At 45.6% G+C, this 16,979-nt stretch overlaps 1 protein-coding gene across 2 annotated transcripts in view; it reads left to right on the top strand.

The window, feature by feature from the left end:
- LOC117999520 (calcium-binding protein 8-like) overlaps positions 1-16,979 on the top strand; it is a 236,003-nt gene that overhangs the window by 169,741 nt on the left and 49,283 nt on the right. For both annotated transcript variants that reach the window (XM_034988720.1, XM_034988719.1), the window contains one exon: positions 4,065-4,208. In XM_034988720.1, the coding sequence (XP_034844611.1) occupies positions 4,065-4,208 (144 nt within the window). The remainder of the gene's footprint in view (positions 1-4,064; positions 4,209-16,979) is intronic.

Here is a 16,979-nt window from a genome sequence, read left to right as displayed (position 1 = left end):
GCCCCTCCATGTTGCCTGCAGGCTGCCTGTAGCCATAGGCAGGGGGATCCGGCCTGCTTCTGTGTTTCTGCTGGTTTTATGGGCATATTTCTCACACCCTGTTCTGCTATTAAAAATAAAAATAAAACGAGGCACACATCACATGTCTCCGGCTGCAAGACCCATTTCCTTCTAATAAGCTTCTCATTTGCCTGGGCGTTCCCTCCCCTGGAAAGATTAAATCTCCAGAGGCTTCCATTATGGATTTCTAGTTTTGTACTTTTTTTCCTCCCTCTCTGTTATTTTGAAAGAAAATGAAGTTAGTGAGCTTTGTCTGCACACACACACACACACACACACACTCTCTCTCTCTCTCTCTCTCTGTCTCTCTCTCTACTTGGGAGCCAGGATCAGAAATTCTGGGCAAACAGCGAAGTGCAGCTTTGTCCCACTTACCTGGGGGCCGCAGAAAACAGAACTCCGAGCTGGTTTTTACCTGTGCTGTGCTGTTTTGGGCTGGAGCAGGGCTGGCCTGCTTACTTACTGCAGATGGCAAACTATGGGGGTGTGAAGCCTCAAGGGATCACGTCCCTTTCTGGCAGGCCAGCTCTGCGGTGGCCTCCGTCTGACTCCTGCAGCCCAAGGGTGAGGTGGCTCTAGGAGTAACCCGGGCAGTGAGGTGGGGGTCGGGAGGCACACCCATCAAGGCCTTTATTTCTAGGCCAAGTTCACACACATCCTCGATCAGGCCTCTCTGGGGTGTCCAGTGTAAGGATACAGCCTTGTTCATTTGTGAGATCTAGGGCATATGCAGGGGGATCACAGGAATGAGGCCAGACTCTGTCACCCTGTCAACAGAAGGGAATTGCCCTGTCGGAGTGATCGAAACAGCCAGGGAGCTCGGGATTGAGTCAGAGGGACGGCGAGTGGAGATGTGCCTCGGGAAAGGAGGACAAGGGGCCGAGCTCAGCGTGTAGCCGGTCATCCAGGTGGCCCACCTAAGACCCTGGCGCCTCTTCTTTGACTCCAGGCCAGGCCCCTGTCATCATCTGACATTTCCTACTATTGCATGGTATATGCCAGCTCTGAAGTAGAGCCCCATTAGAGAGGCTAGAAGGAGAGCCAACCCAACTCGTTTTTCAGATGGGGGCCATCGAGGCTGAGGGAGAAGCCTGCCCTGGGTGTAGGGTAGGGCCAGACTGACTTCCTTGTGGGCTGACTCCCACCTCGGGAGACCCTGCATCTGCATCCGCCTGCCCTCGGCATCTGGGCTCAGGCCATGTGAGGCCATGGTCTCCGCCCCACTGTCCTTGAGTGTTGTGTGCCATGACCTCATGCTGAGCAGTGACTCTAAGCTCTTTCCGGGCCACCTGGGACTTGGTAGGAAAACATATGTCTGCCTGAGGGAATCTTGGGCATGTTTCATGGGCGAGAAAAGCCTAAAAGTGCAGACAAACCCCTTGATTCAGAATTTGGACCAGACTGAAATTATTTCTTTATCCTCAATGGAAAAAAGAGGGGTGTTTGAACAGTAGATTAATAGGGTATGAAAGAGAACACAGGCTTCCTGTTCTTCTCTTAAACACTTTAACAATGTCCACAGATCCCCAGAAAAGGTCTGGAAGGACCTTGGGGATCCTCGTGGCCAACCCAGCTCATTTTACACATGAACAATCTGAGGCCTCAGGGTTTGGCTGTGGACCTAATTAGCTAATGCGCCTGGCCAGGAGCCTAGGGTCCCAGCTCACAGGCTGGTCTTCTGTCTGCTGGAGCCCACACTTATTCTCAGAAAGCACTGAACATGCAGAATTAGTATTGATAGTGAATTTGCTACTAATACACGAGCCCTACCTATTGAGACCCATCATCCATTGAACAGCGGTCTGTGTAATGCCTCCTTCAAAGTGTCAGTGGGAATACAAAGATGAATTAAGTGTATGAAGAGGTGATTTCTGATACATGTAAGATACATACAAGACACATACAATGATACATACAAGAGATGTATGATTTCTGCACCAACCATCGTGTCTTTAGATGGGATGGGCTGACGTCATGAGAAAGGAACGAACGAACCACTGAACAGGAGCAGAGAGGGAGAGACACTGGCCATGGTGGGCAAAGACATTTTTGTGGAACCCACAGTTCCTGACTCAGCCTTGAAGGACCGACAGGATTTGGGCAGCTAAAGAGGAAGGCAAGGCATTCCAGGTGGAAATCCTGGGATGGGAGAGGGCAGCAGTCTGAAAATCGGGCCCCAGAGGTATCAGGTCCTCAACCTTGGAACTTGTAAATATTTCCTTGGGGGGAAAAAAAAAGGCTTTTGCAGATGTTAAGCTGAGGGTCTTGAGATGGGGAGCTTCTCCTGTGTTATCTGGGTGGGTCCTAAATGCCATCACAAGTGTCCTTAGAAGTGGAAGGCAGAGGAAGATCACAGACAGAAGAGGAAAAGTGGGGTGCCTGGGTGGCTCAGTCGGTTAGGCGTCTGCCTTAAGCTCGGGTCCTGATCCCAGGGTCCTGGGATCAAGCCCCGCATCAGGCTCCTTGCTCGGTGGGAAGCCTGCTTCTCTCTCTCCCTCTGCCTGCCACTCCCCCTGCTTGTGCTCTCTCTCTCTATCAAATAAATAAAATCTTTATTAAAAAAAAAAAGAGGAAAAGGTGATGTGGCCACAGAGGCAGGGATTGGAGGGACCTGGCCACAAACCAAGGAATGCCGGCAGCCACCCAAAGCTGGAAGAGGCAAGGGACAGATTCTGCCCTAGGAGAGCACAGCCCTGTCCCCAACTTGATTTTGGTCCAGTGATCCTGATTTCGTACCTCGGCTTCCAGATTGTGAGAGAAGAAATTTCTGTTGTTGGGCGCCTGGGTGGCTCAGTCGGTTACGTGTCTGCCTTGGGCTCAGGTCATGATCTGGGATCGAGCCCCATGTCGGGCTCCCTGCTCCACAGGGGTTCTGCTTCTCCCTCTCCCTCTGCTGCTCCCCCTGCTTGTGCTCTCTCTCTCTCTCCATCAAATAAATAACATCTTAAAAAAATAAAAGAAATTTCTGTTGTTTTTAGCCACAGTGTTTGTAGTGATTTGTTACAACAGCCCCAGGAAATTCATACAAATGGGAAGGGGCCAGAGCTTGTTTGGGTAAGGGTGTGGTTCCAGGTGTTGCCCAGGAGCATAGTCAGCTATTTCGAGAAGCAGTAGGTAAACGGGTTAGGGCCAGTGTCGATGAAAAGTCAAAGCTAGCCAAGTCTGGTGCTCAGACACCATTGATGAACCTGTCATTTTCAGACTCTGATCTCGAATTCTCCACGCCATGCCTCGTGGCGGTGTGATGTGTTAATGCTCAGCCAACCCAGGACCGACAGGTCACGGGGGCTCTGGAGGGAGGGGTTCTGGGCCAAATGCGGAACAACTCAGGCTGGGGTCAGAGGATGGGCGATCACCTGCTGAGTGGGATGGCCTTGTTGATATCAGATCCTCTGCTGGCCTGGAGAGAATGTGATTAAAGATGCCTTTTTTGGGCTTTTATGACAGTCTTATTGATCTGAGGTTGTGTATAGCCGTAAAATAGCTGTAAATTAGAGGATGAAATAAAAACAGCAGGATAGTAACTCCTGTCTTCCTACGGGGTTAAAAAAAGCCTTCTGCCCAGCTCCACCTGCAGCAGGGGGCTGATACACGAGCCTGCAGAGGGGAATCTTGTTCTTGTTTCTGCAAACGAAGTGCCCGGGTTAAGAGGCAGTCCTGTCCTCAAGGCTGAAACCTAACCTGTTCGTTCCTGCCCAGGAAGTGTCCACAGCGAACACAGGTCTCCGCTGGGACCACCGTCGAATTGTGCGGTGACTGTGGTGTTTTAAGGATGCTTGGGGCTGGTTTTCTTTTTTCCTTTACCCCTTCTCTTCCTTTCCTTGTTTTTCATTCCTCTTTCTTTCTTTTGTCCCTCTTTTGGCCGCTCTTTTATCTGATTAAAGGGTTCTGACATATTAGTATTTGTAAGGCCGTTAGGAGTGTTCAGTAGAGGATCACTGGTAATTTCAATGCAACAGACCAAGCCATGTGACCATCGGACTTTGTTTGCTTTCCCCTTGTAGAGATCCGAGAGGCCTTTCGGGTTCTGGACCGAGATGGGAATGGCTTCATCTCCAAGCAGGAGCTAGGAATGGCCATGCGTTCTTTGGGGTACATGCCGAGTGAGGTGGAGCTGGCCATCATCATGCAGCGCCTGGACATGGACGGTGAGCCCCGGGCGCACAGCGTGTCCCCCAGGATGAGCCCCGGCTCATCAGTGAGACCTTGGCTTTGAAGGGCCTTGCACTTGGGGTCAAAAGGCTTGGGGTCATGTCTTGGTTTACATTTGAGGGCTAGACCAAGGTTGTTCCAACAACACTCCGTGCAGTCCCTGGGGCCTGCAAAGGTGGTTCTGGGGCCACTGGAGGGAACAGGGTGAGGGAGGTGGTCTGGCCGCTGGAACAGCCACCACAGATCTTTCCTCCTCTCCTCCCTCTCTGTTCAATAGCTTTACGGAGATAGAGTGCACATGCCATAAAACTCACCCATTTCAACAGTGTGATTCAATGGCGTTTAGTGGATTCACAGATTGGGGTAACCACGCTGTAATCAATTTTAGAGCATTGTCACCACTCCAAAAAGAAACGCGACCTTTCAGCTGCCACCTCGCATCTCTCTATCCCCCAAGCCCTAGGCAACCACTAATCTACTTTCTGTTTCTGTGGATTTGCTCTCTGGACATTTCATATAAGATGGAATCCTACAATGTGTGGTCCTTTGCGACTGGCTGCTTTTACTTAGCATAATGTTTGCAAGGTTTATCCACATTATAGCATGTATTTGTACTTTTTTTTTTTATGGCCAAATCATATGCCATTGTATGGGTATAATAACAGTTTCTTTTCTCTCTCTTTCACTTACTGGGTTTCTATATACAACCTCACTGGGGAAAAGGGTTTCACTGTATTTTAAAAGTTCTAAAAAGTGACACATGACATCTTTAAGGTTCTTTCCTGTTCCAAAACCCTGAGGCTATCCCAAACCAGTTGTGACCCTCCTGACATTTAGATTCTGCCTTGGCTGAAGGTCCAAGAAAAAGCCTTCTTCTTCTTCTTTTTTTTTTTTTCAACACACACTCGCCCCCTCTGAAAAGCAGCTCAGTCCCAGGCCTCAGGGGGTCCAGAGTGGTGAGCATTGGGACTCTCAGGTAGAACATGAAGTATACAAGGAAAAAACAGGAAGCAGAGCATGGGGTCAGGAAGTCCCTTGGAGGAAAAGACTGTGGTAGGGAGATGTTTGCTTGGCCTGCAGCTGATTGGAAGAACCAGCTCTCTCCTGTTATCTCACTGGAATTGCTGGAAGGATGATAATAAGGGTGACCATATGGTGAATGAACTCCAGCACCAGCCACCAAGTGCAGCTGTGGACATTTATTTTCTGGTTCAGGAAAGGGATGTTTCATCAGTGGTATAAGCAGTCCCAGCCTTGTCCTTACAACTCTGATTGATTGTGACTCACCATGTCTTTGCAGGACCGATTTGACCTTGCTTTATATTTAGCTGCTTGCTTTAGATATTTCTGAAAAGCTAGAGCAAAGCACAAATCATATAGCAAAATCTGTTTTCCACTGACCCCCATCATCATTTCGGAGATACATTTCCAGAAAAGGTTTCCTCCTTAAAATAATAGAAATCTTAAGCTACACTTCCATTTTTGGGACAAAGATTCTGTGCTTTTGATTCTTCGCCCACAACTCCTGTAACAAAACCTAGTCGAATGGACTACAAGCAAATGGAATTAGCAACATTTAATAAAAACGAGCCAGCCCTATTGTGGGTGAGTTACTCCTCTGAAATGGAAGGGTCTTCATCAAAGTCCATCCTACTTCTTTGCGTATTCACTCCTTGGGTCTCAGTTCACAGGGAGTTTTTACATTGTCGCAAATCCTCCCTGAGTCCATGAGGTCTTGGAGGCCCAGGGGATCTTGTGTGTCCCGGGTGTGCAAGGGACCCATCGGGACTTGGGCAGAGCTCCATATGGGATTCAGTTTAAGAGCTTCCAAGTTTTGCCCATTTATTTACAACTTACATACTCAGCTACCAATGCCAAAGGCAGAACTTACCAGAACTTAAAAGGACTAAGCTGTTCTCTTGTAGAGAACTTCTATTCGTTCCTTTAACAAAAGCTCGGGTTTAAAAAAAAAAAAAAAAAGCTGAGGTCATCAGCTGCTTCATGGTGATGAAATCATGTCAAAACACGTTTCTTTACTTTTGAAGTGCAGCTTCTTTGAGGTTTTGTTTTGTTGCTTACAAAAGATTTAATGCAGCAACATGAAGACAGAGCAGTGATGTACGTAGAAGGAATTGCTCCAGCCGTTTATTAATTGCCTAAGTGTTAAAGAACTAAGTGCAGGATGCCCAGTCTGAGGCTGAAATGTGTGTATTTAAGAGTTCTGTGAATGAGGCTGGTAAGTGGGATTTCTGGGGTACTGCATTCTGGATATGGGTGGACTGTGTCTCATGTCCTTTGCTTAATGGGCCTTTTGAGCTTCTGTTAAAAAAAAAAATAGGTCCTAATTATATCCTTCCTTTCTAGCTTCTGTAACTGGGGGTTCTCCACAGAGATTTGGCCTTACTGAATTAAGCTCTTCTTTGGCATGAAACTTGTGGAATGGCAGACATTTTTATGGGGACACTGCTCAAAAAATGGGGTGTTTGGGCTGGAGCTTGGGATTCCTAGCCATAGGCTGACGGTGCCTCCGGGCTCGCAGACCCTGGTGTCCGGGGGACAGCAGGAGATGGGGCAGTGCCTCTGTCCACCGCAGCTGGCTGTGATTAGGAGCAGGTCTGGCCCACACACCGACCTTCTCTTTCTGGGGTCCCTGCCAGTTTGCCCGACAGTGAGGTCATCCCTTTGGCACGAGGGATATAGGCTGAGTGTGTCTGTGCAACTGAAGTTGACACATGAGGCTTTCATTAGGTGGTTCCTTGGGAGTGGGGTGCCTTGCTGCCTAAGCATGTAATAGTAACCTGCCTGGATTAGGGAGCTCGGCGGGATTTCCTGGACACGGAGCCTGCAGGAGCCAGACAGTTCCAGTCTGTGTGGAGCTGGTTTTCCAGAGGACACAGTGCGAGGCAGGCTGTAGGGTCTGGGATTGCTCTCTTGGCCTGTGGCCAATTTGCCTTAAGTGCTGGGACTCTGTATGCGTGTGTGCATGTGTGTGCTCGTGCGTGCACATGCACAAACACACGTGCGCTGATGGGCAGATCTGCTCCGAGTTAAATAAACAGAAAGCCAGAATTTGTGCCCGAGGCCCATTGCTTCCTCTTTGGCCCTTGGCGGCAAAAGTTCTTTCTTGTAACTTTTAACTCAATTGCACACCCCCTGGTGCTCGCGGTTCTTCTCCCCTTTTCAGCCTCTGCAGCTGAGGTGACTTATGCCCTAGCACCAGGAGGGAGCCGGGATTCGCCTTTCCTGGGTGCTTTTTGCCAGGATCTCACCTTCAGCCCAGAATCTGGAAGCCCGCAGCCTTCTCCATCAGGCTCGTCAGGAATTGACTTTACTCCAATGCATCGCGGTCCTAGTTAGGTACGATCCTTGGAAGAATGGATAAAATAGCCACCCAAAAAAGTGTCTGCGAAGCTGACATCTTTCAGAGAAGTGGGTTGAGAAAGGCTACTTGCAAAGGACTGTGGGCTCTGCCACGTCCCGTCCGCTCCCCTCACCTCTATGTTTCCCACAGCAGCCCCGGGGCCCCCCAGCGCTTCCAGCCTCCTTCGCTGGGGAATAAGACCTTGGGAACTTCAAGACCCAACAGCTATTTTTGACTGCTTTCCAGCTTTTAATAGTTTCACCAACCACACCACTGTCGCCATCTGGAATGAATGCAGCTAGCTTTGCAAATAGTTTCCCAAAACACTCAAACCAGGAGACGTTCTCAGCAGCTCGTGGCTTTTGCGAGGGCCCCAGTGGCAGGTGCTCATGCTATCCTCTCCCCCTACAAGCGCCCCTCAGGGCTCCCGCACTTACCCAGCAGACGTCCCTCATTGAAACAAAGGCAGATCCTGCCTCCTTCCTCCTCAAATTCCTTTCTGCCCCTCAAAGGTGCAGAATCTCGTGAGATCCTAGCAAATGTGGGGTTTCTAAATGACTTCCTGCCTCTGAACAGGTTCATGTTTGTTTTCAGGCCCACCTCCGTGTCGAGAGTGAGTTGGGCTCCGGTTTAGTTAGATTTTTAAAAGGATTTATCTGGCGGCCGCTGTGTGTGAACTTGCTCGTTTCCATGTTCGGCAAGATTCACTTTTGGCTCGTTTTGAGACAAGCCACTGAACCACAAAGAACAAAACTGTGGCCAGAGACACAAGGGAGAGTTAGCAATGTCCTTGCTGTCAGCCACCTGTTCATTATAGGGATATCCTTTGCTGATGCATCCCGACTGGGACCTCTCTGTTATCATTCGTGACCTCCTAGAAGACAAAAAGTACCAGCTTAATTCAGAGGAGCGCTCACTTCTGCCCCACATTCATCCACATCTGGGTCCTGATTGGGGGGCTCTGGGACAGCCATCGGTCTGTTTTGGGAGCTGAGATGCAGGCTTCTTTCCTGAGTGTGAGGGAAGATGCTTGTCCACAAGCTGCATGAATGGAAACGCCTGGTATGAGGTGGAAGCTGTTGGGGCCATAAGCAGAGGGTCCCAAACCTGGTGCACGTCAGACCACACCCAGGGGGTGTGCTTAAAACAAAAAAAACCAGAGCAGTAGAATCAGAAACCACAGGGTGGGGCCTGGAAGCATGAATCCTGTAACAATCTCATCAAGTTACGGACAGCAGTGTGTCCATTGATGTAACTGGGGGACCTTTGGCTGAAAGAAAAATCTAAAGCTTGAGCGAAGTCTTCAAGCCTGTGGATATTTGTATGAGCAAGAAGGTCTGAGTAAGAAGTAAATGCCTGTAAGGCAGAGAAGGAGCTTTTCCTTTGGGAATTTGATGAAGCAAGAGGACAGTCGGTGGTCATTCAGCCCTGCCTGAAAGCAAAGAGGCCCTCCCAGACAGAGCTCACACCTACATAGATGCCCCAGCTTTCTCCCTCCTCCATCTCTGGGACCTGCAGAATAGGCATCGCCTCGGAGTTTGCTTAAAATGCATCACCTCAGAGTTTGGTTAAAATCCACCCCAGACCTGCTGATTCTGAGCCTGCATTTTTTTTTTTTTTTTAAGATTTTATTTATTTGTCAGAGAGCGAGAGAGAGAGAGCACAAGCAGGGGGAGCAGCAGAGGGAGAGAGAGAGAAGCAGACTCCCCACTGAGCAGGGAGCCGGATTCGGGACTTGATCCCAGGACCAAATAAATCTGAGCCTGCATTTTAATAAAGGTCCCAGGTGGTCCATAGATATGGGGAAATTTGAGGAGTGCTAGTCTAGGGCACACTTTGAAAAGGAGGAAGCCAACCCAACCATGTTTCCTCATTTGAGGATCTCTTCGCAGAGTGCAGCCCCTCCCTAGTCTCCTCCCAGAAACTCAATGTGCAGGGATTTGAAATTCACAAAGCCCAAGTCCTGTTGGAGGTCAGTTACAGGGATGTATCCAAATATTTGCATTTGTGAATAAGCATAAATAGCATTAAACTAATATACATTTCACTCTGTGTTAGTGAATTATTGCTGAATTTACTTTGATCTTGCTGTGCTAAGTCTTAAGTGGGTGATGATAATAATGACCAACATTTATGTCATGCTCACCATGCCCCCAATAACAGTAGAATAGCGGTAATACTCGCTAATACGTGCAGAGTCTTCACCATGGGCCACACTCTGTTCAGGCACTTTATTTATTAACTTATTTGTCCTCATATCAGCCATAAGTACTGAGTAGTCTGATTCTCATTTCGTAGGTGAGAAAAATGAACTACAGAGGTTTCACGTTACTTGCCCAGTTCACGCTGCTAGTAAGAGCCATGTGAATCTAAGATCTTAACCACATATCTTTTTTTATTTTTATTTTATTTTATTTTTTTTAATTTTTTTTTTTTAAGATTTTATTTATTTATTTGAGAGAGAGAGAATGAGATAGAGAGAACACCTGAGAGGGGATAGGGTCAGAGGACGAAGCAGACTCCCCGCCGAGCAGGGAGCCCGATGCGGGACTCGATCCAGGGACTCCAGGATCATGACCTGAGCCGAAGGCAGTCGCTTAACCAACTGAGCCACCCAGGCGCCCCTTTATTTTTATTTTTAAAAGATTTTATTTATTTATTTGATAGACAGAGAGAGCCCACATAGGCAGAGGAAGAAGCAGGCTCCCCGATGAGCAGGGAGCCTGATGTGGGGCTCGATCCCAGGACCTTGGGATCATGACCTGAGCTGAAGGCAGACGCTTAACTGACTGAGCCACCCCGGTTACCCCCTTAACTACATATTTTGTAGATACATTCTTCTTTTTGTGATTTTAGTAGGTACAGGTCACTTACAGTGACAACAGGACATTGAAGCAGTGACCGAACAGAGCACACATACACATGCACATACTTGAGAGTCATGACATCACCTAGGTATTTTAAACCTATATGTGAATATATTGGTTACCAATTCCTGCTCCAGATTGTCTCCTGCTGTCACCTTTGGCTGGATGATAAAATCCAGCCACTCCTCAGGTTACACTTGTATGAGTCAAGCCTGACCCTAGAACAAAGTCTGTGAATTAAAGATGGTGTCTTTGGGTTTCTCATTGCTTTAATGAGGGGAATCGTATTTAGGTCCTCTTGGGATATATAGTGGTGGTGGATGTTCATGAAAAATCTACTCCAGCGTTCCCATCTCCCGAAACAATTCCTGCTGTGTTAACCCAGGAAAAGTCCACCATCTTAATCTTATTGACAGTTGGCCACACTGAATCCCAAGTTTCAGCTAAGACCGAACTGTTTGAGTCACTTCTAGCTACTCAAGCCAGCATTCATAATAAAAACAATTTCTGGTATGAGTACCCATTTCAGTAAGAGCCTCCTCAGCCGATATTATATTCTCTCTCCCTTGTTTTTTTTTTTTTTTAAGATTTATTTATTTGAGAGAGCGAGAATGAGAGAGAGAGAGAGTACATGAGAGGGGGGAGGGTCAGAGGGAGAAGCAGGCTCCTCGCTGAGCAGGGAGCCCGATGCGGGACTCGATCCCAGGACTCCGGGATCATGACCTGAGCCGAAGGCAGTCGCTTAACCAACTGAGCCACCCAGGCGCCCATCTCTCCCTTGTTTTAACACCCTGGAATCCATGGCTACACCTGTACCCTGGGGTTACACTGATAGAAATTAGCAGCATCTCACCTCTCTGCGTTCTCCCATAGCAGACTTGAAACTCCTGGGATGTCCTGATCTGATCATAATCATGGGTGTAAAGGCAGCAAAATGTGGTGGGAGTAGATCTTGAAAATAGGCAGCCCTTTCAAAGAAGCTGCCTCAGCTGTTTCTTCCAGGTCTTCAAGCTGGTCTTGGCTGAGCTCAGGGAGATATCAGAGAGGGTGTGAGGGAGACTCGGGCATTCTGTTTTCTGAGTTCACCCAGAAGTCCCCCTTCCAAGTCATCGGTCCCACTCCTTTCCAATCAGTGTGCTAAATTTTATATCAGAGATCTGGGGAGTCTGTGACCTCAATTTACCACTCTGCAGACCACACAATTAAACTTGGGGCCTTCCGTGCAGTTACAGGAAGTGAGTGATAATTTGGGGCCAACCTGAAAACACCCTTGTTCTCTGTGACCAGAGCTGAGAGTTTCATGGCCTGAGCTTGTCTGTCCATCTGTCCTTCCTTCCTTCCTTCCTTCCTTCTTTACTTCCTTTCCATCCTCCCTTCCTTTTTTTAAAGATTTTATTTCTTTATGAGGGAGATAGAACAAGCAGGAGTGGGGAGAAAGGGGCAAGGGAGAAGCAGACTCTCCGCTGAGCAGGGAGCCCAACACTGGGCTCAATCCCAGGATCCTGGGACCATGACCTGAGCTGAAGGCAGGTGTTTAACCGACTGAGCCATCCAGGCGCCCCTTGTTTTTTCTTTCAAGGGCACCCAGAAGCAACTATCCACCCCCCCAGTCCTTGTAGTCATTGTTGCTAAAGTAAAGGTCAAACATTGGAGCTACATGGGTCTTTAGAAACCTTGCTTTTGATAATTATTTTATCCAAAAGAAACCCCAGGTGACATTTAATTAATTATGATGCCAGTCATGCCAAGGATACCAGTATCCCATTTTTCACTGGCAAGAAGGTCAACACTTCTCTTCTTAAAGAACAGTGACAAGCAAACCACTTTTTTGTGGTTTGCTCCTGGTACCCCACACTGTATCATGAAAACAGAAACCATGCTGGATTCCTAGAAGCAAGAGTATTATCTGGAGCACAAGAACCTGCTTACAATCCTTCATACATAAATAACATTTCTCTCAGGCTAGGTTCACCAAAACGAATACGTGAGAGGGCCTGTCTCAGGACACCCTGACCAGTATAGAGTATTATTTAACAAGTCATTGCTTATATGATTGATGAAAAATGGCGGTTCATTTTACTCTTTTTGTTTTATCTCGTGAGATGATATATTTTTTCATAGGTCGATTGGGTTTTTCCTTTTGAGGATTGCCTGTTTTTGGGGGGCAGGAGTGGAATCTGTTTCAGTAAGGAGAGGCTAATTTATGTGGCCATAATAAATAAATCCCCCAAATTTATTTGGGCTTCATGTCACAAAATAAAAGTTATCACTCACGGGATATGTCCATTGTGAGTCGGCTGGGTGTTTTCCTCTTTGTCATCCTCACTCAAGAGTCCCGGCCGAGGGAGGCTTCTGTCTGTTTCCAGGATAGCTGTAGTAAGGGAAAGAGACCAAATGGACCACATAGTGATTCCTGAAGTTTTTGGTCACTTCTGTTCACTTTCTTCTTAGCTAAAGCAAGTCACATGGCTGTGCCTAATATCAAGGGGTTTGGGGAAGTAGAATCCAACGACATGCCCAGAAGGGATTGAACTGGAAATTATTTGCTGAGCAACACTCACGATGATCTAAGGACTTGGGGCTTTTCTTTTTCTTTTTTATCAGAGTGTTACATTTATTGTAAAATATTTATCTCAGGGAAAACTTCTAGAAATTCTATAAATAGGGGCAGAAATGATTGTCATGGAGATTTTACACAATCCTTTTGGAATGATCAAGTAGATAAAACTAAGTAACAATTTGAATGACATCGAATATGTGTGTATATGAGTATGTGTAAGTGTGCCTGTGTAATATAAATTTTGTGTTCCAAAAAAGAGAACATCCTTCTTTTTTGAGCAATTCTTGAACATTAACAAAACTTAGCTAGGTATTAGACCACAAGACCACCTAACTAAATTCCAAAGGACGCACATCCTTTGGCTGTAATGCAATAAACCAGAAATTAATAAAAGTTTGAATAAGGATCCCTCCCACTTGGAATCTAAAAATTAAAAACCAAAAACCTTTCAATTTAATGAATAATTCCAAGACTCTTGGGAAAAAATGCAATAAATTGACAAATATAGCATATTTAATGGAGAATTAAATAGAGCTGCCACTAAAATAAACTGGAAATGAAAAAATATGAGAGATTTAAAAAAGAATACTTAATACAGTTTTATAAAAATACATTTGAACATCTACACGGAATGGAGATTTTTTTCTGGAAAATAATACATTATTGAAATGGATTCAAGCCCAAGTAAGTAGTCTAAATCGGAAGTTGCATACTTGCAGCCTTTCCAGCCAAATGCAGCTTACAGCCCTGTTTTATTGGGCTCACACCTCATTTTATAAAGCAGAAAATCTCATATTAAAAACATGCACTTCTCTCTTCTCTTAAAATCTTGGAGAATTTAACAAGATTAGATGAACTATAGTGAAGACCTGAACTCCTTCACTATAATAATTTCGTGGACTTGAGTAGCTGTCTACTCTAGGCAAGGCAAATCCCACAGTCTCCACCATTCCTTTCTGTCTTACACATGCCTGCCGCCTTTTGATGGACTAGCTTGGTCCCTGTGGACTTTGGAGTGTGGCACTCTGCCTGAATTTTGGACCAGGGAATGATGAGGGGATCTTCCACTGCTATGGCGATTTATTCTTCTTTTCCTTTAGTTGTTGTTGTTGTGGTTGTTTTTTAGGGTTTTATTTATTTATTTGAGAGAGAGAGAGAGAGAGAGCATAAGCAGTGGGAGGGGTAGAAGGAGAGGGAAACAAGCAGACTCCCTGCTGAGCAGAGAGCCTGATGTGGGGCTCGATCCCAGGACCCTGAGATCATGACCTGAGCAGAAGTCAGATGCTCAACTGACTGAGCCACTAGGTGCCCATCCTTTCCTTTAGTTTTAATTCTGCATTTGGGGGTTTGTTTTATTTTCCTATGCTTTTTTTCTGTTTTGCTTATTGTCATTTCCAGCAACTTCAGTAGACTACTTGCTTTATTTTAATTTTTTATTATTTAATAATTAAGGCGACTAAGGAAATTTGCCACTGAGAAGAGCGTTAGTAACGTCTTTCATCTTTTAGTTGTTTTCTTGTTTCACTGTTTGCTTTACAATATTTTATCGTATATTTTCATTCCCTCTGCTTCTCTGCAGATTTTTTAGGAAAGTGTTTTATAATTTCCAAGTCGCTGGAATTTTAAGTTTACATGAAAATTTTCTATTTTTATTACATTGCGGAAAGTAAACGTGACCTGCTATTTGGGAGGATTTTCTTTGTAACCGAGAATATGCGCTTTTATGAAGGTATCGTGTCTTCATATATGCATAGAAGTTATCTTCATATTACCTGTATCTCCTCCATCTGTATTTTTGGTTATTTTATCTGAGATAAGTACTTTGATGTGTTGAATTCTCCCAGGGCTGTTGCCATGCTTCCTTGGTTTACTTCCAACAATTTTTATTTCGATTTTTTATGCTCTGTCTGCACTCATAGTAGCTTTTATCTTTTATCAATGTAAACGTTCTCTAGATGCTTTTGAGTTATACTTTTGCTTTCTGTTAATTTTTGCCACATAACCTTTTTGCCCATGTTTGGGTAACATTTATTGTTAAGTGCGGTCTTGGGGGACATACACCATTATACAGCTTCTTCCAGGAACATAGTCCGGTGCCCTTTCTGTGAGAAATTTTTACACAACATATGCCATGCTGTTTTAATTTTTAATTATCCTGAGAGCCTTTTTATGGGCAAGCTTAACCTATCATTTATTTCAGAACTTTTATGTTGGGTCTTAATTCTGTCATTTTGTGTTATGCTGGTTTCCATTTGTATTATTTGTCTTTTTAAACTACAGTGGGTTTTTTTTTTTTTTAAGATTTTATTTATTTATTTGAGACAGAGAGAATGAGAGACAGAGAGCATGAGAGGGAGGAAGGTCAGAGGGAGAAGCAGACTCCCCGCCGAGCAGGGAGCCGGATGCGGGACTCGATCCCGGGACTCCAGGATCACGACCCGAGCCGAAGGCAGTCTCTTAACCAACTGAGCCACCCAGGCGCCCATACAGTGGGTTTTTTAAATTGAGGTATATCTGGCATACAACATTATATTAGTTTCACATGTGCAACATAATGATTTGATATTTGTATATATTGTGAAATGATGACGGCAATAGATCCAGTTAACATCCATCACCATACAGAGTTATAATTTTATTTTCTTGTGATCAGAACTTTTTAAATCTACTCCCATAGAAACTTTAAATTATGTAATACAGTATTATTAACAATAGTTATCATGCTGTACATTGTATCCCCATGACTTATTTATTTTATAACTGAAAGTGTGTACCTTTAACCACCTTTACCCATTTCACCCAGCTCCCCATCCCCCACCTTTGGCAACCACCACCAGTCTGTTATCTGGATAGATTGATCTGTCTGTCTGTCTGTCTGTCTATCTGTCTACCTACCTATCTGTCTGTCCGTCCGTCCATCCATCCATCCATCCATCCATCCATCCATCCATCCATCCACACATACATACCACATTTTCTTTACCCATTTGGGTGCACATTTGGGTTGTTTCCATGTCTTGACTGTTCTACATAATGCTGCAGTGAACACGGAGGTGCATATATCTCTTCAAGTTAGTGTTTTCATTTTCTTCAGATAAATACCCAGACGTGGGATTGCTGAATCATATGGTAGCTCTATTTAAATTTTTCAAGGAGGGGCGCCTGGGTGGCTCAGTCCATTAAGCGTCTGCCTTCAGCCCAGGTCATGATCCCAGGGTCCTGGGATCGAGCCCCACATCGGGCTCCCTGCTCAGCGAGGAATCTGCTTCTCCCTCTCTCTCTGCTTGCCGCTCCCCCTGCTTGGGATCTCTCACTCTCACTCTCTCTCTCAGATGAATGAATGAATGAATGAATGAATGAATGAATGAATCTATCTTTCTTTAAATTTTTCGAGGAACCTCCATACTGTTTTCCATAGTGGCTGCACCATTTACAAGCCAACTAACAGTGCATGAAGGTCCCTTTGCTCCACATCCTCACCAACACTTGTTATTTTTTTTTTTTTTAAAGATTTTATTTATTTATTTGAGAGAGAGAGAATGAGAGAGAGCACATGAGAAGGGTTAGGGTCAGAGGGAGAAACAGACTCCCTGCCGAGCAGGGAGCCCGATGTGGGACTCGATCCAGGGACTCCTGGATCATGACCTGAGCCGAAGGCAGTCGCTTAACCAACTGAGCCACCCAGGCGCCCAACACTTGTTATTTTGTTGGTAATAGCCATGCTAGCAGGTGTGAGGTGCTGATTCACTGTGCTTTTGATTTGCATTCCCCTGACAATTAGTAATGTTGAGCACCTTTTCATGTACTTGTTGGCCATCTGTAGGTCTTCTTTGAAAAAAAAAAACACCTATTAATATCCTCTGCCCATGTTTGAATTGGATTGTTTGGGTTTTTGCTGTTGAGTTGCATGAGTTCTTTTTATATTTTGGAATATTAACCGCTTATCAGATATACAATTTGCAAATATTTTCTCCCATTT

This window comes from Mirounga leonina, unplaced genomic scaffold (assembly GCF_011800145.1).
Source record: "Mirounga leonina isolate KUSES-001 unplaced genomic scaffold, KU_Mleo_1.0 Mir_454, whole genome shotgun sequence".
Lineage (NCBI taxonomy): Eukaryota > Metazoa > Chordata > Mammalia > Carnivora > Phocidae > Mirounga > Mirounga leonina.
This window is presented reverse-complemented; position numbering and strand designations above follow the sequence as displayed.